The 26,885-nt window shown below is 43.5% G+C and overlaps 1 protein-coding gene across 2 annotated transcripts in view; it reads left to right on the top strand.

Moving 5' to 3' along the window:
• The first annotated feature begins 4,303 nt into the window (after nucleotides 1-4,303).
• MRPS9 (mitochondrial ribosomal protein S9) overlaps nucleotides 4,304-26,885 on the top strand; it is a 115,184-nt gene continuing 92,602 nt past the window's right edge. For both annotated transcript variants that reach the window (XM_089681242.1, XM_089681241.1), the window contains exon 1: nucleotides 4,304-4,462. In XM_089681242.1, coding sequence (XP_089537368.1) covers nucleotides 4,382-4,462 — 81 coding nt within the window. In that variant the 5' untranslated portion in view covers nucleotides 4,304-4,381. The remainder of the gene's footprint in view (nucleotides 4,463-26,885) is intronic.

Genomic DNA, 26,885 nt, shown 5'->3' with positions numbered 1-26,885 from the left:
TTTATTTGTACACATGTTCCAATGGAAACCTTGTTAAATGGATTGTAGTGCATTTCTGCAAAAAGCACTAAAAAACACATTGGTGTGAACGGAGCCTAAGAGCAGGTTGGTAAGATGACACTCTTGCGATAAGGCTTTGCTCTGCACACAATAGTGGCTTTGTGCTATAGCCTCTCTTCATGCTCAGATTTACGGTGTGCGCTTGCAAGCATTCTCCCTTTGCTGGTGCTTTCTGTATGCAGAGCCTGGCACTGGACATGCTGCTGTTTTCTTCCATCCCCAACCAGCAATGTGAAGTGTTACCACCACTGCTGGGAACTAATGGGAGAAGTGACTACCACAGCTGTGCCCTCCTCACATACAGAAGCTGCTCTTGTTAGAATTCAGTGTTTAGCTAGAAGGGGCAGACTGGCAGCTTTGAAAATCGTTTCTCAGATAGAGACAAGTGGCTCAATAAAGCATTTGTCAAGCCAAAATAAAAAATAACAAAACATATTTAGTACATCTCTGCAATACACGCACATATCAACACCCTGCAAGTATAGAAAAATACCTGACAAGCCAGCAGAAATGCACACAGCCCTTAAAGCATAATTTCATCTAAAACGGGAATTTCCGTTCATCCTCCTCCTTCTCCTCTGCCATCTTTGAAAAATTTTTTTTCTGGGAGCTTGTACCTCTTTTCTTCTTCTCTGCTCACAACCCCCTGAGACAGGTCACATGTCCCATGAGGCCTGGGGACCAGTCTGAAAATGCAGCATGAACTCACATGTGCACAGTGTGGAGCTGGCAGGAAATCACAACTGGCTTCCCAAGCCATGATGATGGCGTCAGGGACCCAAAGACAAGCTGTAGCTGCTGGACTCTTTACCAGTCCAGGAGTCCAGAGCTGTCTTCACCCAAGCTGGTAAGAATCTCTTTTTAAAAGTCAGCAGCTACAGTATTTGTAGCAAATGTTTTTTTTTTAAATTACTGAAGTTACTCTTTAATTATAACTCTCAAAAGTCTCAGATTTTCCCTGACTGTCCTAGGATTTTAACAAAATTCCAGCATCCCATGGATCCAGGCTGTCCAGCTGCAGACTGGGTGATGGAACTTTCCTAGCTGCACCCAGCTCGACTCCTTTGCTTGTCTGCAGAGTGATCTCCTGCCCAACATGGACATTATAGTTCCAGCAGGGGGAGTACGTGGCACAGGATGCAGAGTCCTTAGAAACCAATGCACAGCAATGATCCCACAGAAACCATATACCCCACCCTAACCTCACCAAGCAGCAGTGCCTCTATTCTTTCACCAACATTCAGTGCACGCCTTTATCCCCACAGAGTACCAGTGGCCCTCCTCTTCCTCCACAGAGTACCAGTGCACCCCCTCTTCCTCCACAGAGTACCAGTGCCCCCCTCTTCCTCCATAGAGTACCAGTGCCCCCCCTCTTCCTCCTGAATACCAGTGCCGCCCTCTTTCTCCACAGAGTACCAGTGCCCCCCCCCCCTTCCTCCATAGAGTACCAGTGCCCCCCCTCTTCCTCCATAGAGTACCAGTGCCCCCCCTCTTTCTCCACAGAGTACCAGTGCCCCCCCTCTTCCTCCATAGAGTACCAGTGCCCCCCCTCTTCCTCCATAGAGTACCAGTGCCCCCCCTCTTTCTCCACAGAGTACCACTGCCCCCCCCCTCTTTCTCCACAGAGTACCAGTGGCCCCCTCTGTCTTCACAGAGTACCAGTAGCTCCCCTCTTCCTCCACTGAGCAAAAGTACCCCCTTCTTTCTCTGCAGAGCATCAGTGCCCCCCTCTCCTTTCACAGAGTACTAGTGCCTCTCCTCTCCTTCCACAGAGTGCCCGTTCTCCCCCTTTTTTGGCACTGAGCATGCCCCCATTCTCCACACCCATTCCCCCCAAGTACCAGTGCCTGTACTTTTCCCAAGAACATACGTGCAGTGTGTACTGTGAGTAGCCTTAAGGCTGGTACACACAGGCCGAATATTGGCTGGTTCAACAGAAACTGGGCGACATTCAGCCATTGTCTACAGCAGCCTGTCTGAAAGAAGACAGCCTAACAACTGGCTTCTGAAGAACAGGCATACTGAATAGCCATACAAAAAATGGCCACTGCACCAGTCTATAACTGGCCTTCACAGCAAACAGCACATGAATGGGCAACGCATGTAAAACAACAAAAGAGAAAAATTCCTTGCTCAACTTGCCAGCCAGCTTGCAAAGGAACTGAATGAACCTGTCTAACAGCATGAGTTAAAAACAGGGGTTTAGTTAGCACACATTTGCAAACACATGTGTAAGCTACAGAGCCTCGCCATGCACATTGATATTCTGTAGTCCTAACTCTACAAATTTTGAGAGCCCCCATAGTAGAGGCACATGTATTTAATGGATAGACCAAGGGCAGGTGGACCTGAGGGAGCCCACCCCTCCTTAAAGGTATAGGAGTGCACTGGACACCCAGCATGTGGCACAATGGCAGTTAAGGTGTCCAGTGCACCCCCTCGACCAACAATTCAACAGTACAAAAAATGGCCACTGCCCCAGTCTATAACTGGCCTTCACAGTAAAGAGCACATGAATGGATGACACATGTAAAACAACAAAAGAGAAAAATTCCTGGCTCAACTTGCCAGCCAGCTAGCAAACAAGCTGGCTGTTAGTGAGGGGGTGCACTGGACACCTTGGCTGCCATTGTGCTATATGCTGGGTGTCCAGTGTGCTCCTGTACCTTTAAGGAGGGGTGGGCTCCCTCAGGTCCATCTGTCCCTGGTCTGTCCATTAAATACATGTGCCTCTATTAGGGGGGCTCTCATAATTTGTAGTTAGGACTACAGAATACTGGGGTGCCGTGACGAGGCTCTGTAGCTTATGCATGTGATTGCAAATGTGTGCTAACTAAACCCCTGTTTTTAACGCATACTGTTAGACAGGTTAATTCGGTTTGCAAGCTGGCTGGCAAGCTGAGCTGGGAATTTTTCTCTTTTGTTGTTTTACATGCTGGATAACCAACAGCAGATTGGTATCCGATCAGTGCTGTCAGCCAATGGCTTTGAGCACTGACCGATGTGTTCTGGCGGGGGGGGGGGGGGGCAGTACCCCTATCAGAACACAATAGGACAGCATGGAGATTGCTGTACTAACATTGCACAGTTAGTACAGCGAGCTCCTCAGTTTTTCTATTTTGTTCAGACCGCTAAAACAACTACCTGTGTGTACCAGGCTTTTGGCTCACCATACACTATACAGTCTAATTGTACAATCTCTTTTAGATCTACCATCAACTACGTATTCAACTACAGCTCTGAAGAAGGGGGTTTGTCTCCCAAAACGCATCAGCTTATCCCTATGCAGGGTGCAGTATTGCATTGGTCTGTTGTCACGGACTACCTGTTCTATTTTTATTCACTTTTGGGTTTGTGAGTATATATCTATTTGTTATCTTAATAAATACGTGGTGTTCCACGGTAATGCATGATGAGAATGCGCCCTTGTCTGCTTTTGTCCACCAGTACCCAGATTTCCCGATCTTAGAAGGGCTGCACCTCACCATTTGGCATTCAGAATATTGTTTAGTCTGCATGAATATTTGAGCGCTGGTTTCGTTTGTTTTTGGAATGTATTCAACTACCATCAACTATGTATTCAATTTCCAAATAGATAGAAATTGAATGCATTGTTTAGGTGGGGCCACGTATTACAAAGTTTTGGGACAACTGAAGGAGGTTGAACAGTACAATTGTACAATTAGATTGTATAGTGTGTGGTCACCTGTAGACCTTATTTCATGATGTCCCTTAGGCCACACCAAGTGTCAGCCAGTTTAACTACGCTCTTTGCCACAGCGCGCTCCACACGCCATATATTTATTTTTACCAGTTTGTCCCCAGGAGGTATCGACAGAATCTAATCTGACAAAAAACGATATTGTCTGTGAATGTCAAAGGCAGTTTGACATTCAGGTGATGGAGCTTTCTACAATTTCTCCTTAGTGACCAACCAGGTTTTCTCTCTAGAAAGAGGAAAAACAAAAAAGAACTCAGATTAGTCTTTGTATTTATCCTGTTGGCCAAATAGGTAGGTTTTATCAGACAATAAATAACGCTTTTAATGCTGATTATACTGGATAATTCTAAACTAAAAAGAAGTAAACCAAAGCAGCATTGTATACACAGCACACAGTCTTCAGAATGTCACCTTCCCCTGTGCTAGTTACTACAGCTGAACATAGACAATTTTCACATTAGCCCCACTTCCGGCGGGATGCGGCAAGGACACCGGAAGTAGTAGTGGGATCCTGAAAGTCCTCTATCTCTCGCAGTCAGCAGGCAGAGTGTGGTGGAGGTTCTGTATCCGGGTTATGACTCCTGGTCCTGTGCTGTCACTATGGCCGCAGCTTGCCGGAGTCGTGGGTTAGCGGTGGTGCTGCGTTCAGTAGGGTCATGTGCCTGGAGGCCCTATGGAGAGGTAGGCCCTGTAAACCGATACCAATACTGTGATGTAAGCTAGTCTGTGCAGGAAGTATACTGAATGGTGTATTAAGGCTTTTCCCGAAACAGACCTGCAGTTTATTTAGAGGCTCTATTCACAACTGTATGTTCTGAGAATGTGAGAAAAACGTTGTGCTTGCAGTGCCATTAACCACTTGCCCTCCTGAGGATTTACCCCCCTTCCTGACCAGGTTATTTTTTGCTCTGCGGCACTGCGTTACTTTAACTGATAATTGCGCGGTCATGCAACGCTGCACCCAAATTAATTTGACGTCCCCGCCCCACAAATAGAGCTTTCTTTTGGTGGTATTTGATCACCTATACGTTTTTTATTTTTGGATCTATAAACAAAATAAGACCAACAATTTTGAAAAAAAAAACCTCTATTTTTTACTTAACTGTGTGCTATTTTGCTGTGTGTGTGACTTTACACTGTAAGCACAGTGCTTTGCATAGCTCTGCAATGCAGAGCCATACAAAGCAGTGTGCAGGAGCTGACAGGGGAGATCTGTTTTGTTTACATGCAGGTCTCTCCCCCATCGGTAATACTCGGAGATCGCTGGGTGCCGCAGGGAATCGCCGTCCTGCCAATGGCCCCCGACCCGGAACTGCAAAATCACATATATACATGTGATTTTGTGCACCTGTGCCACTCCTGTAGCAATATTTCTGCTATAGGGCGGTGTGGAAGCGGTTAAAGGATAAGTTCACCTATCAAGAAAAAGTAATAAATGCACATATTTTTGTAGAAAAAATGTGCATTTATTATTTTTTTCCCCCTAAGGAGCCTGGAAAGGATTGCATCCGTGATCAGTGAATTAGGGGTGCATCGTCTGGCTTTTGCAGACAAGCCCTGGAGCTTTCAGCCTGCAACTGCATATGGGCTGACTGTGTATGAACTATGAGAGCGATCATCAGCAACCTCGCAGTTCACTCAGAACTACAAGCCGTCAGCCACAATGGCCGTCAGTACTTGTAGTCTATCCATTCATAGGAAACTGTAAATGATGGATGAAGTCATGTGGGTGGAGCTCCACACAGTCGTGCTGTTAATGAATTGTGACAGAGGGTGTGGGGAGAAGGTCCCTCTTCCACGATCACAGTGAGGGGGGGGGTAATTGGGGGAACTGGCTGCCCGGGCTGGAACATGTTACATGTTCTACCCTAAATACAGGGGGAACATGTAGCATGTTCCAAAAGGTGAACTTGTGGCTGGTCATGTGACACTTGGACACCTCTTTTACTTCCAATGTACTCTGTTGGTGGTCAGCCCCCAGAGATGCTAAAAGCAGTTCTGACATGATGACCTCTGCATCTCTGCATAAATACACTATAATGACCTGTTCACACACTCTTTTCTATGTGCTCTTACAATGACTGGCATTGGTCAAGTGCAATAATTCCACATTAATGAATAAAGTGTTCTGTAATGCCTCCTTGTGGGCAGGGCCATGACGCCCATTGCTTTCTAATATGTCCTCTTGTCTTCTGATTTAATTGACACTGGCTGTCATTCAGTCTGGACAACTGAGGGCATCTTGTGGTGGAATAGAAGTACTGCAAGAGATAACTTTAGATTACATTTAGGTACTACAACCTGAGTTGCTTTTTTATTTTTCACTCTGCCCTGGGGGGCCAGTTTAATCAATAAATGTCTGTAGCTGGGCTTTAAGAGTTAAAAAAAATTCTAGCACCCCTTGGCAGTAAATTACTAACTGACATGCATTGACAGCCCCTGGTGCAGAGTTTTTAGTCAAGGTGGGTAACAGGTCCTGCAGATATCTACCAGCTGACCACTGTCAATAATAGTTCATATTTATGGCACAACTGATGAAGAATATGACTGGAAATGCTTGGGTCATGTCAGCCGTCTAATCTCCTGGTTGCATTCAGGTGTACTTTTTATCTGTTGCTGTTTTATTATTGAGTGGCATCTTATTATGGCAGAACAGTTATGTTGTTTCTTAGTATTTCCTGAAAATAAGCGTGTTTTCTTTATTACTGGTCTGCTTAACTGGTCTGAGTAAACCAAACGATTTATTTTTTTTAAAAAAAACTGACAGCCAATCTAATTTCTTGAGGTCCAAGAATGTCAGAATAGTACAGATATCCCCCAAATGACCCCTTTTTGCAAAGTAGACAGTCCGACGTACTTCATAAGAGGCATGATGAGTTTTTTGAAGTTGTATTTTTTTTGTCATAATTTTTCGGAAAATGAATAAATTAAAAAAATTAGTTTCACTATTTTTTTTTTTACATATTGTCACCAGTGCAGTACAGCGTCATCATATAACTGGCATGGCGGTGATCAGGGACACTGACTGGTGACAGTATGAAAAAAAAAATATATATATTTTTTTATTATTTTTTATTAAATTTTTTTTCTTTTTTAAGATTTTTTTTTTTCATATTTCACTATGACCAAAGTAGTACAGTGTTACCATAGTAACACTGTACTACTTTGGGGAAGTGATCAGTATTTTTTTTTTTTATTGACACAATTTGCTTATAGCAAAGAATTACTTTACTATAAGCAAGCATTTACCTGAATGACATCGATTCATTCAGGGGTTTTTTTTTTTTGTGCTTAGCTGTGATTTGGCCACAACTAATCACATGACATGTGCATGTGATTAGCTGTGATCATTCACAGCTAGACACTAGTATACAATGGATGGCATGAATGAAGACATCCATTGTATACAGCTGTCATTGATTGGTCACAGCAGGTCACATGGTACCGGCAACGGGGCCGATACTCAGATCTGTCATCGGCCGTGTCCGAGGTACATGGCCGGTGACAGATCGCGCCGCTCTGCAGGAGCGCAATCTGCGCATGTGCGGGAGGACGCCATATGGCGTCCACCCGGAACGCTGATGACATTTGCCGCCCGCTATTCGGCCATAGGGCTGGCGGCAAATGGTTAAACATCTATTTCAAACCATCATTTCCTCTCCCAAGAGTGCAGGTAGTGCCTATAAAGGTGGCAGACTGCCCATAGACTCAGTTATTAGGTAGGATCAGACAAAGGTCATGTTTATGTATGTTCTTACCAAAAGTCAGATAATGTGTACCAAATGTCTACAAGCTCGTGCATAGGCTTGTAGACATATGGTACACAATATTTGGCACCGTGTCATCTGTAAAGTAAACCGCACGGTTCTAATAGATGTTATTCTTAGTTGTATCAGATGGAAGCCCAGTTTTTTTTGTTTGTTCTTGTTTTTAATACTTGTTATGCAGTCAGGCTAAATAACAAGTCAAGAATATGATGTATTTATTTTTACTCCGTGTGTATGCTTGGTACTGTAAAAGCTGTCCTACAAAGATTGCAGTGGTCCAACACTTCCCTTGCACAGTGCTACAATCATCAACACCTCTCAGGTAACCTGACAGCATTACAAGTGAAAAAAACCCTCGGAGCGTCAATTCTAAGTCTCCGTTCACACCTGTGTGATTTGTTGCGTGACAAGAGGAATCCAATTACTGTCTATGGCGCCTCAATACACCTGTGCAATGCACTTCCCTGCGTTTTGGAAAGAGGTGTGACATGGTGAATTTTTAGGCCTCATGCATGCAGGACATTTTAAAAACGCTCCTCCTTTTGGCAGCAGCATTTTGACAGAAAAAAATGACTGACACTTGTCAAAGTGTCTAACGCCTTTACTAGCTTTTAGGCACGTTTACAAGCATCAAGCACTTGGACGTTAATTCATTGCATTGGCAAGAATAGTAATTTATTCTGGCCATTGAAATGAAATAACACTCAAGTGCTAAACGTGCCTAATGTTAACTTGCGTTTAGACATGTTTGCATGTGCCAAGTGTTTTTTCTGCCAAAACGCTGCTGCTCCTGGATGCGCTGCTCCTGGATGCGCTGCTCCTGGATGCGCTGCTCCTGGATGCGCTGCTCCTGGGGGTTTTTTTTTCCTGCTGCTGCTAAAAGATTCTAAAAGTCTATGTGTGCACGGACACATAGCATTACATGGAGGGCCGTTTGGAAGCAGTAGAAAAAACAAAAAAACACCTGATGCCACTAAAAGTGGTTGCAAAAATGCCCTGTGTGCATGGGGCTTTAGACTCCAAGTCGTCAAAGGGATTGCATAGAAAATGAGGGCAATGAAGATTTGCTTTATATGAATTTGACCTGGCCTAAAACATCTACAAAATTTTCCAGATTATTTAGAAAAGTCTTGATTGCATTTACCCCTTTGCTATGAAATTTGAATAAGTCCTTGTGCAACCTGTTAACTTTTAAAAGTCACATAATTAGTTTGAAGGGGTCTACCACTGTGCAATTAGTGTCATATGATCTCAAATAAATACACCTGTTTCTGGAAGACCTCAGAGTTTGTTACAGGATACAGTTTATCTAAACACATGGCATCATAAAGACCAAGAAGCTATCAAAATAAGTCTGGATGTCTGAAGTCTGAAGAAACACTAATCCGGATTGTGTTAAAAGGTCCAAAAATGTGACTACTCAGAGTACAATTAAAATAAGAATTTAAAAAATTGAGTGAAAATAGCTTAAAGTAATCCTGGAAAAGAATTAAACAAGTAAGGAGGGAATTAAAGCAGAAACCCACAGGTCAATGGTAACTGAATCTTAGAAAGCATGTTGTGTTGAAAAGCCAAAACCGCTTTAGTGGGGAATCTTGGTAGTAGTACCATCATGTTTTGCAGAGGCTTTTTTAGGCAGGGACTGAAAAACATATTCAGGATTGAAGACAGGATGGATGGAACTAAATGTGTGGAGCAAACCTAGAAGAAAAGCTGTTTACAATTTGCAAGAGACCTGGGGATGGGATGGCCTTAAACTTATAGTCAGCAATACACTGGTATGGTTTAAAACAATGAGTTTGAATGCTTAAGAATAACCTAAAATTAACAGAAAATTATATGGGGGGGGGGGGGACTCTTGAGTGGCAGTTCTGTGGAAGGAGAGGCACCTAACTAATAAAAGTGGGCAGAGGAGAATGGTCAGACTTGTTCAAGTTTACTTAAAGTCCACACCTGTGCAGATAGTTACATAGTTAGTCTGGCTGAAAAAAGACAAAAGTCCATCCAGTTCAACCATTGAAAAAAAAAGTTTTAATCCTACACTCACAGTTGATCCAGAGGAAGGCAAAAAAAACCCAGCAAAGCATGATCCAATTTGCTTCTGCTGGGGAAAAAAATTCCTTCCTGATCCCCCGAGAGGCAATCTGATATTCCCTGGATCAACTTTACCTATAAATGTTAGTATCCAGTTATATTCTGTGTATCTAGGAAAGAATCCAGGCCTTTTTTGAAGCAATCCACTGAGCTGGCCAGAACCAACTCTTGAGGGAGTCTATTCCACATTTTCACAGCTCTCACTGTGAAGAAACTACTGTGCAGATAACTACTTCTTGTATAAATGATGTGCTGTGCCCACACAACCCCGTCATGCATTCACAGAGATCTGTCCCAGAAGTCCCATCTATCACTGCGGCAGACAGACTTGTAGTTCTCAATGGACTACAAGTGCGGTAATCAGCGCACTCATCATCCATTGATATTTCCTCCAGGTTTTTCACTGAAAGCCTGTACAGAGGTATGGGCAGAAAGCTGGAGGATCATGGGTGCAATGCTTTGCAGGTTTCTGTGGAAAATAAAAATATACACATTATTTTCCTGAAAAAATATGTGCATTTATTTATTTTTTTCCTCAATATTAAGTTCACCTTCAAAAAAAAAAATAAATAAATGCACATCTTTGTGCAGGTAAGAAAATGCATTTTTTTTTTTTTACACTGCAGCCCGTAAGGCATTGGACCCGCTATCATTAGATTGCAGGTGCAATTCCTGAATCCTGCAGACACTCAGTCACCTCAGTCTGTCCATACCTACCATATGGGCAGGCAGTAACTAAAAAGCAGAAAGAATCAATGGACTACTAGAGTGCTCACCAGTGCCCTCGCAGTACATTGAGAACTACAAGCTGTCAGCCACGGAGGCTGAGGGTAGATGTAGTACATTCATTCACAGAACTCTGTGAATGGATGATGCATCTGTGTTATTAAAGGCATGAGCTGGAATGTGCTAAATATGGGTGGAATACGTAACATGTTCCAAAGGTGAAATTATCCTTTAAAGGCGAACTTAACCTTTAAAGCCTAAGTGTAGTCAAAATAAAAACATAAAAATTGGCAAAAGGGACATGAGTTAGGCTAGGTTCACACTAGCCCGCAAGCTGCAGGCTGGTTGCTGGTGCGGGATGCAATACCCGCAACCACCCACATCCACCCACATCTCATTCCGCAGCGCAGTCGCGGATACGGGAAACTGCACAGAAACCGTATGGCCAAAAAGACCATGCAGTTTCCCTGCGGATGTGTTTTGGAAAACACCTTTTCCTTGCATGAAACGTGGGCCAGCAGCCCATTCAGCTATAGTAGGGCACTTTTAGAGCAAATGACTGCTCTCTCAGTTCTATTAACCTCTGCTGCACCGGAAGATTATGGTGTGGGAGAAGCGGCCCTGAGAAGGAAGATTTCAATGAAACTAGGAGACATCAGAACAGAGGACAAAATGCATAAATTAGTAAGCCATGTCCCTTGTTCTGATTTTTGTGTTTTTTATTTTGACTAAATTTAGGCTTTAGGAATAGGAAAGGCTACCTTGGGCACAAAAACTCTAAAAGTGGACAGTTGAAGATTTAAAAACCAATTATCGGTCAGGGGAGTCTTCATTTGTGCTGGAACATTTAGATGGTAGAGTCAGAATTTGTTGTTCACCTGTTTTGTGTCAACATTGGAGGTTGGGGGTAGTGAAATGGAATGGACAATGATTTTTGGCATACATTCAGGGCAAAAGCATAGGTACACTTAACCCTCAACCTCAACGACATTGCAGTATTTCCTTTGCTCTAGCTGCTCTTTTCAGGTGTTAGAAGCAGAAGAAGCTGCCTTGAGTAAGATACAAGTCACTCAAGTTGAAGCTTACACAGAGCTATTAATTCTGAGTCCCGGTGCTTGGCGATTGGTCACATGCTGTCACATGGAGTGAGTCATGATTCCTCCATACCCTAAAGTACTGGGTATTTTCTTTGCCGCCATCAGCTGAATTGAGTGTTAAGGGAGCAAAGGAAAGAAGATTATATGCTGTAGGGGAGGTAAAAGTGAACCTGTTGCTTTGCCCTGCCCTTGTTTATGGCCAGTTTAAATTTTCTATGTTTATGACAAGGTTTACTTTAAAGTGTTACTAAACCCAGGACCCTGCATTCACTATATCTGGTCTCCCACAGTACACAGAACATGGAAATGCAATTATTTTAGTAAATATAAACTGCTAAATACCTTTTCTCATCAGCAGTTAGAGCAGTCTTTTGACTTCTATCCAGCCAAGCACTGGTTAAAGCTTGAGGGAGGAGTTTTCTTTCTGCTCTAGGAGGATGCAAAACCCCTGACCTCTGTCTGGACAGTGCCGATTGGCCTTGTGCTGATCACATGTACTCTCCTAAGAAGAAAAAAGCCTCTCTAGCAATACACACCAAACTGAGCATGTGCAAAATGCCTACTGTTCAGTATGTCTTATTAGGAGATAAAAGGTGGTAACTTAAACAAGGGGAGGAAGAGAGCAGAGGAACAGCCTTTTTACATAATGTGGAGGATTAACCCCTTAGGTTCCACAGTGAGTATAACAAGCATGCTTTACTGCATATACAGACTGATTTTACTGTTGTGGGGTTAGTAACACTTTATCATGATGGAAGATTCCTGGAAAAGAAAGGCTTTGCAGTTATAAAATAAAGGAAGGTCACTCTGCCATACTCTGTAAATGACTTGAAATTAAAGAGCGTGCATCTCCCCACAGATACTGTTGCTGGGATGAGTGCCAGAATTTCTATTATTGACAAGTCCACATTAAGTGGGATTTTGATATTCTGTTCAGTTCCATGTTATCCTGGTCATGCTGTTTATTACAGCTGAGGAAAGCCGAAAGCTGCAGGCAGCCTGAGAAGGTGTTATAAAGCAATATCAGACTTACCAAGTAAAAATCATTCTGGACCATGCTTGCAAATATTTACTGGCTTTTGTTGTGTTTCTAATTTTTTTTTTTTTTCGTGCGATGTTTGCAGAATTGACTTTCTTAAACAGTTTCATATTATCTCTTAGATCCGTGTATTGAGCAGATGTACTGCACATTCCGTGACAAGCTGTGCTGTCATACCTAGTAGTTTTACTAGTGTCAACACATCTCAGAATGTTTATCTCGCTTAGTACCACTACAACATACTATATGATTTAAAATGTATTCAGCTGGAGTGAAGACACATCAAAACACATTTGAAGAGATTTCCAGCCTGTTTTACAGAATTCTAAATTGGTAAAACGCTCCGTTTTATTATCTGCTAGGTAACTGCTATCATATTTGTTGGGAGTACTGTGAAGTGTTCCTTGATGCTGTATAACATTCTGCGTGCGTGCTTGTTTTTTTTTTTTTGTTACATTATGTATTGGAGATTAATCTAGGTAAAAGTTACTTTGTAATCAGTGAAACTGTAGAGTGTGTACATTGGGGAATGTACAATGTGTTTCATTTTATTTTGGATATGGTGAGCTATATATGTACAGCTCTTAAGACCCCTTTCACACAGGGCGTACTTTGATGAAATCAGCAGAGGATCTGTCTGCTAAGGTGAGCAGAGCGGGCGGATTACAGGTCCATGTCCACTCAGTTTATTCAGAGCAGAGACAGAGCCCATTCTACTCTATGGTCCAGTGGGTGTAAACTGACTCCAGTGTCCGTTTTACACATGACTGCCCTCTGATCCAATTCGACTAGACAGAGGGGGGACTGATCCCCCTTCCATATTTTTTTAAGTGGACCAGATTGGATTTAGAGATAAGTGGGTGTAAACAGACACAAGTCCGTTTACACTTGCCAGCCCATGGGGCGAATGGAAGATCCAATCAGGTTCACATGAAATACTGATAGGTGGACCTGATCAGACTCTTTCTCTGAAAGGGGCTTTAACCTCTTCACGCCGGCAGCACACAAATGTGCGGCCTCCCGGCGTCTGGGCCTAGACGCCGAGCTGCCGCACATTTGCGTGCAATTAACAAAAAACATATGTGCTGAGAGCGCTCACCCTGCGCGCTCCCAGCACACATGTCCGGTACTCATGGAAATGTCCCGGTCTGATCTTTCGATCGGGACCTTTCCCAATCATGTGACCTCCATGATGACGCGTCACTGCGGTCACATGATCCCTAAACCCGCCCGTCCCGCCTCCCAGCTTCTGAAAGTCTAAAAGGGGGTGGGAGGCGCCGGCGGTAAGGGGTTAAAGTGTTTTGCTACATTCACACCTAAGCGTCACATTTTCAAGCATTTTTTCAAGTGTTTTTTTTTTTCTAAGTGTTTTTGAACTTCTTTTGGTCCACAATTACATGTTTTTTCAGGTTTTGTCAGTAATTTTTTTAACTAAATGATGTGAAGAGCTGCTGGTTGAGCAAACAAAACATTTCAAAAACCGCTGGAAAAAAAGCTCATGTCGTAATTTCACTCGTTTTCATTGAAGTCTATGGGGACAAAAATGTTCAATTCTGCCTACAAAGTAGATCACAAGCGCCTACAAGTGACAGGATGCTCAGATGTCAACAAGGGCTATTGAAAACAATAGACCGTTTTTGAGCTTCGCACTACAAGCTACAAACACTCAAGTGTGAACAGCGTCTTTAGAAAAAAAAATTGGAAGAATATTTTTCAAAATATTTGTGCCTATTTTTGTGTTTAACCACATAATATTTATTATTAGAATAACCTTTGTCTGTCAATACTCAACTTAAATTTTCTATAGGAATTTGTCAGCTGCATCACAAGTACATTTACTTTTGCTTCTGGATATGCTTCCCCAGCTATTCAAAGGAGATCACATACATTGACCACGCTTGGGCTCCATGCACACTGGCTTTTTTTTAAGCTCCTAGAAGCTGTTAGCATTTTTTATCTGTTTATACTGTTATCCTGTGTCCATGCACAGTACTTAAGGCTATTAGTGTTTTTTGTGCTTCAAAAAAAATTTTTTTTTTTGGACTGCTTTTTCAGCACAAAAAAACACACTAAACGCTCCTAACAACTTTTTTTTTTCTCTAGCTCTTTGTGTATGTACTGTAAAAACACTTCTTAACGCTACTAAAAAAACTCTATTACCAGCATTTTTTATCAAGTGTTTTTTGAGCTTAAAAAAATGCTAGCATGCATGGAGCCTGAATGATGTCAAAAGACTTGATGCAAAGAAATGTAATTAACCACTAGCTTGTATATACCCCTTCATTAAAGTGTCATTAAAACCCAAACCATTTTCTTAGTGTTTTTTTCTGTAGGCTAGGTTCACACTTGTGCGAGTGGTGGCCACTTCAGGACCACACCTGTTCCCACAGATGCAACAGAAAAATAATGGCACCCTGGGGACCACACTGCTCTATGCAGTTTCCCTGTGGCTGCATTTTCTGAAAAGGTGCAGGGACCTTTTCCTTGCATTTTCAAAGGATACAGAAGCCCATGCAAATGAATGGGCTGCTGTGCACAAGCAACACTGCCACAGGGAAACCACACAATGTGAACTTAGCCTTAATATTGTTTTCTAGAGCTTGTTGCAGAAGCTTTAGAATACAGTATGTAATTTGCCATTGTTTGTAAATACCTGCTTGATCCTGTCATTTCAGTGGGTTTCCCTATTGTCGATGGCAAAGGCAACAGCAGCCAATCCTTTGACGGTTGCGTTGCCACTGTCAGTGCGCATGCTCCTCTGGTTCCCAGGGAGTAAGCCTTTCACGTCATCTTGTTTCCTCTGGAAGCTGCCCAACACGACTGTTCTCATCAGCCTGAGGTGGGTGGCTCCAGGAGGATAAATGTAATTTGCTCACTTTCCCGTTTTCTGCCCTGTGTGTGCTTGTGGGGCAGATGAATGATTGATATAGGCTTAATTCCAGCAGCCACCCAACGTGATGCACACTGAAGCCTGGTACATGAATATGAAAGTTGGTCAGTTCAGTGGCAACCAGCTGATTTTCGATATATGTGTACTGCTGCTGTCTGTTTGGGACAGGCCTGCTGGAAAACCAGCATTTGATCAACGCTTGCAGCCAATGGCTGAATACATGAGAAACTTCCAGGAGTGATGTCTACAGGTTTTTACAGAGCTTTCTGGCTTTCTTAACCCCTGGTCTCTCACTGTGGTGGAGAGGAACACGTTTGTCACATGATTGCTTTATCTGGCATTGAAAAAACGGTTTTGGGGGAATTTTTTCTTTTAATGTTAGATTTCATGAAATTGCATTTGAAGTTGCTGCAGTGAGTTTAATGACACTTGACATGCAACATTTTTTTTTTGGCATAAATCTTTTTACTATTGAAAGGGAAAAATGGTTTTTCTTACTTTCTGTTATAAAACACATGAAATATAAATGCCAGGACAGTATAAAAAAATGACCCCTTTAAAAATTAGACACCCAAAGGTGATCTCCTGTTTAGCCACAATTTTTTTAGAAATGAGGAAATGTGCTGGTTATGAGGTGGTTAAAACATGGAGCTTTGTAACGGTGTACTAGAGACAATGAATAATTAATGTATAGGTCATACACAGAGGGAGGAGGTGGTGAAGGGGTTAATGTATGGATCACATCCAGTGAGAGACAGAAGATGAGAGGGTTAATGCACAGGATAAAGGAGGTGAAAACATTAATATACAGGTCAGAAAAAAGGCAAAGCCAACTGTCGGCTTGACAAATGCTCCTGGCTGCTTTATTTATAGTGTGAGAAAATACTCCACTGCAAACATATTGTTTGCAGTGAAGGGGTAAAAGCAACTCCGATGATAATAAAAACATTGCAGATAAAAGCACATCAAATTAAGTACTTTAGAAGAGTGGGTGATGTGTGGCATAAGCTTCTAATGCTGGGCATAAAATGCCAGGATGACAACCCCCCCCCCCCCCCCCCAATGATCCCCTTTTGGAAAGTAGACACTCCAAACTGTTTGCTGAGAGGCATGTTGAGTCAATAGAAGAATTTCTTTTTTTAACCACAAGGTTTTGGAAAATGTCAATTTTGTTTTTTTCACAAAATTGTCACTTAAGTTGTTTATTGCTCACACATGCCATGGGTATATGTGGAATAACACCCCAAAATACATTCTGCTACTTCTCCCGAGTATGGGGATACCACATGTGAGAGACTTTTTGTCAGTCTAGCCAAGTACATAACCCCAAAATCCAATAAGCACCTTCAGGCTTTTAAAGGGATTTATTTCCTCCCTCCCTCCCCAAATTACCCCTTTTTGGAAAGTAGACGCTCCAAGGTATTTGCTAAGAGGCATGGTGAATATTTTTCAGATCTCGTTTGTTACCACAAGCTTTTGGAAAATGAAGAAATAAAATGAAAATTTTTTTTTTTTTCTTTTTCTTCTGGCAAAAATTAAGATTTGCAAAATACTCACCATGGCTATTACATTCCTTGGGGTGTCTACGTTTCCAAAAGGGGTCATTTGGATGGGGGATTGTGCTATCCTGGCAGTTCAGAGCCTCTGAAACTGTGATAGATAGTGAGGAAGTGAAATGAGGAATTTACGTGCCATGCTGCTTTCAAAGGGGTCATTGGATTTCGGGCTCCTGTATGTGGCTAGGATCCCAAAAAGTCTCACATGCGGTATCCCCATACTTGGGAGAAGTAGCAGAGTATATTCTGGGGTGTAATTCCAAATATACCAATGGCATGTGTGAGCAATATACCATTTCAATGGCAATTCATTTTCCAAAAACTTGTGGAAAAAATTAATCTTCCATGGACTAAACATGCCTCTGAGCAAATAGCTTAGCTTAGAGTGTCTACTTTCCAAAAAGGGGTGTTTGTACTGCCCTGGCATTTTAGCACCTCAAGAATTGTGATAGGCAGTCAGAAAGTAAAAGCTGTGTAAATTCCGGTATCTATACCATAGTTTGTAGACGTTCTAACTTTCACACAGACCAATTTAATATACACTTATTGGGATTTTGTAAGCTCCAAGGAGCAGGGCCCTCCTAACCCTCTTGTATTGAACTGTATTGTTGCTGCATTGTCTCCCGTTATATTGTAAAACGCTGAGCAAACTGTTGGTGCTTTATAAATACTGTATAATAATAATAATTTTTTTTTTTTTTAACCAAAGACGTAGCAAAATACATTTTGGCCTAAATTTATAATGAAATCTGAGTTTATTGGATATTTTTAATAGAAATAAGAAAATTATAGTTTTTTTTTCTTCTGAACTTTCTGTATTTTTTGTTTATATGTCAAAAAATAAAAAACCTCATTGGTGATGAAATACCACCAAAAGAAAGGTCTATTTGTGTGAAGAAAGATATAAATTTTGTTTGGGTACAGTGCATGACAGTGCAATTACCAGTTAAAGTAGCGCAGTGCCATATAGCAAAAGATGGCCTGGTCCAGAAAGTAAATCTTCAGGAGGAAATGGCTGAATACTTACTTGCAGTGTTTTCCTTTCCATAATTTTTTTCATATTCTCTTACAATGTACCTTTGAACTTGCAAGAAAATTTGACTTCTCCTGGAGGTGTCAGTTCCCCGGTACACACCCCTCTCTCTCCCTATGTACCATAGCAGCCTTTTCTTCTGGGAATGTCTAATTACTACTTGTGCTAGCCCAGCTCTTTTGCCCCCCCCCTTCCCCCTCACCTCCCCACATAACTTTTTAGAAAGCTGTTGGGGATGAGTAAAGGGGCGATCTTTTAAAATCTCACTTGAGTGACCGCTCTGAGCCGGCTAGGGGCTGCTGAAATCACATCAAGGATGGCAGCACCCAGGAACAATCTCAGGCTTTTGAATGTCTGCACAAGGCTGCCTTTACGGGTGTAACAGAACCGACCCAGACTGCGCTTGAGTACTTCCGTTAGAATACCGCTTCCCCATCCGAACACCAACAACAGACACCACAGCCGACCATACAAGACTAGACGACACCAGTCTTGAAGTAATCCAAAGGTAAAAACTACTTTATCTGAACACAGATACAAGATATATACACTCAGGGGACAATCCCCCCTCGCTGCATAATAACACAGGGTGGGGCAATCTACACTTAGTAACAAGAGACACACAGGTATTCAAACTTCACACCAGCAGACAGTCCCATCAGGAGGGAGGGCTGCTGGAGACACCCCCCCCCCCCCACTAAGCTACTACACATAAACACATACATCCCATAATAGTTTGCTCCCAATACAAACAATAGAACAATGGGATGCAGCCACATAACATTTAAACAATCAACAACCCCCACCTAAAGATCCTAAACATGTCTACACAGTCTGAGACAAAGCCCACACAATATTAGGACAAATCACCCTGTACCCCTAACAGGCACAGGGTGATTTACACATAAGAGGGATATGGGGAGCTGAGACAGGGGTCTCCTCACCTCTCCAAAGTGAGCTGGGTTCCATGGGCCCCCCACCCAAAGTGACTCCCGTCACAACTGGGAAATAATTTAAAGTCAGACCTTCCTCCGTGCTGTCTGTGAGACAGCTAGAGAGATTCACCCCTATATTTGTCCCATAGCTAAACAATTACTCAACTATTAGGTTGAGTATACAGATCCTCCATGACAAATACTAAACCACCAGTACAAATAGATGCTGCATTTGGAATTGGCATAGTATATGTAAATAGTAGTTAACTCTCTCACATATATTCCAAGCACTTTGGGGGTATGTAATATTTTCACCTGGATACATGTCCATGTAAATAGAGGAAAGTGTAAATAAAAAACATTTTACAAGTAACTTTTTACCTTGTTTCTAAATAGATTTAACTACATGACTACCAGCGCCTTGTAGCTGGTAAAGGGTTTTTAGTCTTTTCGCTGCCAGAGCATTTTTTTTATTTTTTTTTTGTATGCATGTTTAAAAATCACTCTAATGGCACCAATACATGGATTAGGTCTAAAGTCCCATTGAACTGGAGGTTCTTTTTAGAAGTATGTATACTATTTTAGGGATGTAGGCTTGCATCAGGAACACCTCACTTATTTTTTCAGTAATATTTAATGTGTATTGCAGTCAATGTTTTCATGCATAGGTGCCCCTGATGTGTGCTTTTATGTTCGTAGGTGTCTGTATATGTGGGGTGGGGTGAGGGGGGCTAAAAAAACGTTTTGTAGGGGGTTTTGTGTGCTTGGGTGTAACTTTAATTTAGAAAAAATATATTTTTTACTTCACTTTTTTTTAATCACGTTAGGAAGAAAAAGTCCCCTATGTGATGATGTTTTGATGACAGATTCTCTTTATTGAGACATACAGGGTCTAAAAGACACTGCATTTCTCTTCTGTGCTCCACTGATTCTAATGCAGTGCAGATCACACTGCATTAGATTCTTTCCCAACAATACTGGCTGGGGGACACTGACATGGTGTCCCAGAAGTGACGTTTTAGGCATTTGTTTCCAGGTCAGCCACAAAAAGGGGAGGAGAACGGACATGTCTGCTCTGCTCCCTCCATTCTACCTGGCGGCACCTCCTGGTCCTATAGATGGGCATGCAGAGCTCGTAATACATGGTGGGGTGTACGCAGGGGGGAGGTGCCATTATTATTATTATACAGTATTTATAAAGCGCCAACAGTTCGCTCAGCGCTGTACATTATAAAGCAGCGGTTCTCAACCTGGGGGTCGCGACCCCTTTGGGGGTCGAACGACGCTTCCACAGGGGTCGCCTAAGACCATCGGAAAACACATATTTCCGATGGTCTTAGGAACCGAGACACCGCTCCTCGCCGCCACCGCCGTCTCCAGGTGTGGGCGGGATGACATGCCGCCCCTGTCATCTGGACACACCTCGAGATCAATCCTCGCCTGTGATTGGCCGCCGGCACTGTAGCTCAGGAGAGGCACACAGGCGGCCAATCACCGGCAAAGAGATGGAGCTTGGAGAGGAGGAGCCGAGCGGCACCGCGAAGATCGAGCGAGTGAAGAGGAGGAGAGCGGCCGGAGAAGGAAGACATCTGACAGGTAAGTGTTGGTACCATGGGAGAGGGAGGGAGCGAGCGAGCCCAGGCTGGAGCAGGAGTCTGCAAGGTAAGTATCATTGGTGTCAGTGGGAATAGTGCCCCATCATTGGTGTCACTAATACCAATGATGGGGCACTATTCCTCCCACTGACACCAACAATGGGACACTATTCCTCCCACTGACACCAATGATGGGGCACTATTCCTCCCACTGACACCAACGATGGGACACTATTCCCCCCACTGACACCAACGATGAGGCACGATTCCTCCCCCAAATGACACCAACGATGGGGCACGATTCCTCCCCCCACTGACACCAACGATGGGGCACAATTCCTCCCCCCACTGACACCAAGGATGGGGCACAATTCCTCCCCCCACTGACACCAAGGATGGGGCAGTATTCCTCCCCCCACTGACACCAAGGATGGGGCAGTATTCCTCCCCCCACTGACACCAAGGATGGGGCAGTATTCCTCCCCCCACTGACACCAAGGATGGGGCAGTATTCCTCCCCCCACTGACACCAAGGATGGGGCAGTATTCCTCCCCCCACTGACACCAAGGATGGGGCAGTATTCCTCCCCCCACTGACACCAAGGATGGGGCACTATTCCTCCCCCCACTGACACCAAGGATGGGGCACTATTCCTCCCCCCACTGACGCCAAGGATGGGGCACTATTCCTCCCCCCATTGACACCAAGGATGGGGCACTATTCCTCCCCCCACTGACACCAAGGATGGGGCAGTATTCCTCCCCCCACTGACACCAAGGATGGGGCACTATTCCTCCTCCCACTTATACCAATGATGGGGCACTATTCCTCCCACTGACACCAATGATGGGGCACTATTCCTCCCACTGATACCAATGATGGGACACTATTCCCCCCCACTGATACCAATGATGGGGCACTATTCCTCCCACTGACACCAATGATGGGGCACTATTCCTCCCACTGACACCAATGATGGGACACTATTCCCCCCCACTGATACCAATGATGGGGCACTATTCCTCCCACTGACACCAATGATGGGGCACTATTCCTCCCACTGACACCAATGATGGGGCACTATTCCTCCCACTGATACCAATGATGGGACACTATTCCTCCCACTGATACCAATGATGGGACACTATTCCTCCCACTGATACCAATGATGGGACACTATTCCTCCCACTGACACCAATGATGGGACACTATTCCTCACACTGACACCAATGATGGGGCACTATTCCTCCCACTGATACCAATGACGGGGCACTATTCCTCCCACTGACACCAATGACGAGGCACTATTCCTCCCACTGACACCAATGACGGGGCACTATTCCCCCCACTGACACCAAGGATGGGGCACTATTCCTCCCCCCACTGACACCAATGACGGGGCACTATTCCTCCCACTGACACCAATGACGGGGCACTATTCCTCCCACTGACACCAATGACGGGGCACTATTCCTCCCGCTGACACCAATGAAGGGGGCACTATTCCTCCCACTGACACCAATGATGGGACACTATTCCTCCCACTGACACCAATGATGGGGCACTATTCCTCCCACTGATACCAATGACGGGGCACTATTCCTCCCACTGACACCAATGACGGGGCACTATTCCTCCCACTGACACCAATGACGGGGCACTATTCCTCCCACTGACACCAATGACGGGGCACTATTCCTCCCACTGACACCAATGACGGGGCACTATTCCTCCCACTGACACCAATGACGGGGCACTATTCCTCCCACTGACACCAATGACGGGGCACTATTCCTCCCGCTGACACCAATGAAGGGGGCACTATTCCTCCCGCTGACACCAATGAAGGGGGCACTATTCCTCCCGCTGACACCAATGACGGGGCACTATTCCTCCCACTGATACCAATGACGGGGCACTATTCCTCCTACTGCAAAATTACAGTTATGAAGTAGCAACGAAAATAATTTTATGGTTGGGGGTCACCACAACATGAGGAACTGTATTAAGGGGTCGCGGCGTTAGAAAGGTTGAGAACCACTGTTATAAAGGGAGACAGAACATGTGACAGAACAATACCAATACAATGTGATACACGAGGGGTTCGAGGGCCCTGCTCCTTGGAGCTTACAATCTAGGAGGGAGGGGATAGTGGTACAGGAGGAGATAGCTGTGGGGGATGGAGTGGTAGGAAGAGTGAAGGAGGTCAGTAATTAGCAGGGGGTGGGGTAGGCTTCCCTGAAGAGATGGGTTTTCAGGGTGCACCTAAAGGAGAGGAGAGTAGGTGATAGTCTGATGGGTTGGGGTATGGAGTTCCAGAGTATGGGTGATGCCCTGGAGAAGTCCTGGAGGTGGGCATGGGAGAAGGAGACCAGGGAACTAGAGAGAAGGAGGTCTTGTGAGGAGCGGAGAGTGCGTGTTGGGTGGTACTTGGATATTAGGTCAGTGATGTAGTTTGGGGCAGTATGGTGGACAGCTTTGTACGTCAGTGTTAGGATTTTGAATTTGATCCGTTGTGCAATCGGAAGCCAGTGGAGGGATTGGCAGAGGGGGGAAATGGAGCGGTTGGTAAGGTGAATGAGTCTGGCTGCCGTATTCAGGATCGACTGAAGCAGGGATAGCCTGTGGCGAGGCAGGCCAGTGAGGAGGGAGTTGTAGAAGCAATAGGGTGTGTAGAAGCAATCAGCAGCAGCACAGCAACCCCATTGCTTCAGTCTGACAGGCAGGAGTCTGCTTGTCAGATGTACACACAATCTTGGTGGCTGTTAGGTCCATAGGATGGCAGCAAAAGGGTTAAACACTCTTTACTGCTATAGCAGCTGCTACTGTGTTTACATTTGACAAGCTGACTGTCAGCTTTCTGGTGGATGTGATACCACACCCCCTCAAACTACCATGCATCCTGGAATCTGCTCTCCCACTTGCAAGCCCAGGACCAGCATGGCAGGTGGAACAGAGGGGGAAGGGAGGGGTGTCCGCAAACATCTGTTGATCCCCCTCTGAATAATCAGAAAATACCTATATCACCTCACTTCTGGGTTCAGAGCTGTTGTCCCCAGTTGCTGTGGGTGGGAGAGAAGCTGATCAAGCATGGTCACAGCTTGTGTTCCCCAAATGGAACTATATCCTTAAATTGCACCGGGGATAGTGGCAGGAGAGGAGAGCCACGTTGCAGGAGTAACCACCATTACTGCCACGTTGTTAAGGAGTAACCACCATTACTGCTACGGTGCAATTTAAGGATATGGTTCCATTTGGGGAACACAAGCTGTTTTAGCCTATTCATAGGCTTTGTATGAGGTGAGCGCATAATAAGATTATTATTCAAGTCACTGGGAATTGGAGCTAACATCACTTGGGAATTTTCACGTGTATCACCAGAGACTGATTTATTCATCATTTATTTACCATCAATCATGTTTATATTTATTTTTTTATGCACATTGAATATTGATTGTTATTTTCACTTTATTGTCACTTATGGTTGCACTTTATTATTAATATATATTGTGTAATACACTATTAGATGGACCTAATTTAAAATAATTTTTTCTGATATTTAATACGATGTTATTAATAATAATTAGGAGCGCGGCACTATTGTAATATTGAATTTTCATGCACATTGGATGAGTATGTGTTTGGTGCTGACGAACCTATTTTAAAATTAATTGGTGGCTCACAAGAGTTTTATTTTATTTTAACTTCATCTTTTATATTTTACCAAACATTACGTAATATAATAATAAATTGTTTGTGTGCACTAAAATTAACTTTAATGTTTTTATTGAAAATATGTGTTTGGTAAATAAATTCACTATTATCATGTGACGAAAAAATAAATGCAGCCACCACCAATGTAAGTGTTTGCTTTTCCAAACTTCTATAATAGTTGGGGTTTTGACTACTTTTCAGGCCTGTAATGTAATGTGCATTTTAATGTGCGCTAACGGGTAAAAAAAATTTTGTAGGAAAGTGGTTAATAATCTATGTTTGACAAATCAGCCAACATTTCCAGAAGCTGAGCTATAATAGATACCAATTCATAAATAAACTATTAAATTTATTTGTTGAATTCAATCAGTGTATTCGAATATGTCTCAGTATAGGCATTTTGGGATCCCTGCACAGCAGTTTAGACTGAGAGAGGCAGCACTGGGAGCCAATCAAGTGTGTTGCATGCAGATGTTCTAACAAGAAACAGGCTGACAGGAGGAAAGAGCAGAGGACTGACTTTAGCAGTTGGCTACTTCTCCTTTCTGTCACGTTGACAGACTGTGAGGGGAGATGGCACTACTGTATTCCTAACTGTAACAGAAAAAGTTGTTTCAGTCTCCTTGCTGCCTGTGTGTGCTTTGCACAATTTGGAATTGAATGGACAGCAAACAGGTAAAAGAGCAGTGATTTATGTATTTCTTCTATGTATTTAGAAGCTCATCATCTAGATTATTACTCCAGTGTAATCCTATGTTTATATTAAACTTCATGTAAAGTCACAGATCGAAAACCTTAACTTGGAAAAAAAATTGCTTAGAAATGCATGCCACACCGTGAATGTTTTTGAGTGCAGAGCAGTCCTCTGCCATGTGGAACTGAGTATCTTTCTGGAGTCCAGGAAAGATAAATGTGAAGCACATGCTCCCAGTAAAACAGATCCAGTTGTTCTGGAAGCCTAAGCTCACAGTCTGCAGTAGCTGCGCTCCCAGGCAATAGCTGCATAATGAGAAAATGGTGTGTGTTTGTGAATTGGCGCTTTATAAATCCCTGAGCATGTAGCTGCTTTCTTCCACTTACAACCCACGAAATACGCAGATTGGTGTCGCAAGTCCGGACATTTTTCCATTGGAGTGTTGCTAAAGAAAAACTGACTTTACAGTTCATTGAGTGTTTTTTGTATGGCCTTGATAGGTTGGAGAATGCTTCTAGTACAAAAGAAATTTTAAGTAAGAGAAGGACAAGCTTACAGGATAAAAATTAGGAGAAATAACAAAATTAAATAAAATGCATTTGAGGGCAAGCAAACAAGTAAACTGATGTGTATTTGGCAGCATGGGATATTTGCACTGGCAGCGAATGGAGAGATACTTGGCGGGCACCTGGAAGTCCTACCTTCTGGAAACGACTGAATGTCTCCACAGCATGTTTGCTTGTCTTTTAATGTGAGGACTGTGGTTGAGATCCTTTTTAGAAGTTCCAGTGTATAGGATGAAAAAATTCTCTGCAATGGCTTGACTTTAGATGCAACAAAGATATCTGTCTCTTGTGCACTGGTCTACATAGGGTTTGCAAACTTCCCGTTATCTTGCTGCTACATTTTCAATCTTTAGATCATATGTTTCTCTTAGTGTCCATGCACACATAGGTGTTTACAGGCAGGGAGAAAAACCACTGCCAATGCTTCATGTGTGTAAACGTGCCTAGAGATGGCAAAATCTGGGGAAAAAAAGGAAAAAAACGTGCTGCTTTTTGTTTTTTTTTCTGGAAATGAAAAACAAATGTACAATATGTTCTTTTACAATGATAAATATCTATGACATGGTATTCAAACTATATAACATGAAGACCTTAATAAGTATCTGAGACTCTATGTAAAGGTCTCTCAGCTGAAGACAAGCAAATCCAATTATCACTGTACTTCGCAATGCAGTTCTCAAACAAGAGACATATGCATTTCTGCTACTAGGGGGCACTGCAGGGAAAAGGCCCCAGTTTGTTTGCGGGCTCCATCTTCTACCTCCTGCAATTGGTTGATGGGATCAGGGGTGGACTGACAACTCATCGGGCCCCCGTGCAATAGGCGATCATGGGCCCCTGTGTCCTTGGCCAAACTCAAAAAAGCCTATGAAAAAGGTACCAGGGGCATCTCATGGGGCCCCCTACTGAACCCCCGGGCCCTCGGGCGGTGCCCGAGTTTCCAAATGGTCAGTCTGCTCCTGGATGGAATATAGTAGATCAGTAGTCTCCAAACTGTGGGCCAGATACGGCCATTTGCTTGCCTTTATCTGGCCCTTGAGGCTCCTTTCCTCTCACTGACAATAATGATGAGGCACAACAAACTGGGGCAAAATTTCTGCTCTTGACTTCAATGATGGGGCACTATTCATCCCACTGACACCAACAATGGGGTACTATTCCTCCTACTGACCCAAATGATGGGGCACTAATCCTTTCATTGACACCAATAGTGGGCAGTATTCTTTCCACTGACACCAGCAATGGGGCACTATTGCTCTCAATAATACCAATGACTACTGACCACAGGGTCTATGCAATTCCGCTGACTACCAAGCCTCTGAGGCATTGTTTACTCCCAGTGGCATTTTCTACCCCCTCTGGCCAAGGTCCATCCCACCTGAAGTTTATAAGACAGT

The sequence above is a fragment of the Staurois parvus genome, unplaced genomic scaffold, assembly GCF_062004578.1.
Source record: "Staurois parvus isolate SC_StPar_1 unplaced genomic scaffold, SC_StPar_1.0 ptg000262l, whole genome shotgun sequence".
Taxonomy (NCBI): Eukaryota; Metazoa; Chordata; class Amphibia; order Anura; family Ranidae; genus Staurois; species Staurois parvus.
This window is presented reverse-complemented; position numbering and strand designations above follow the sequence as displayed.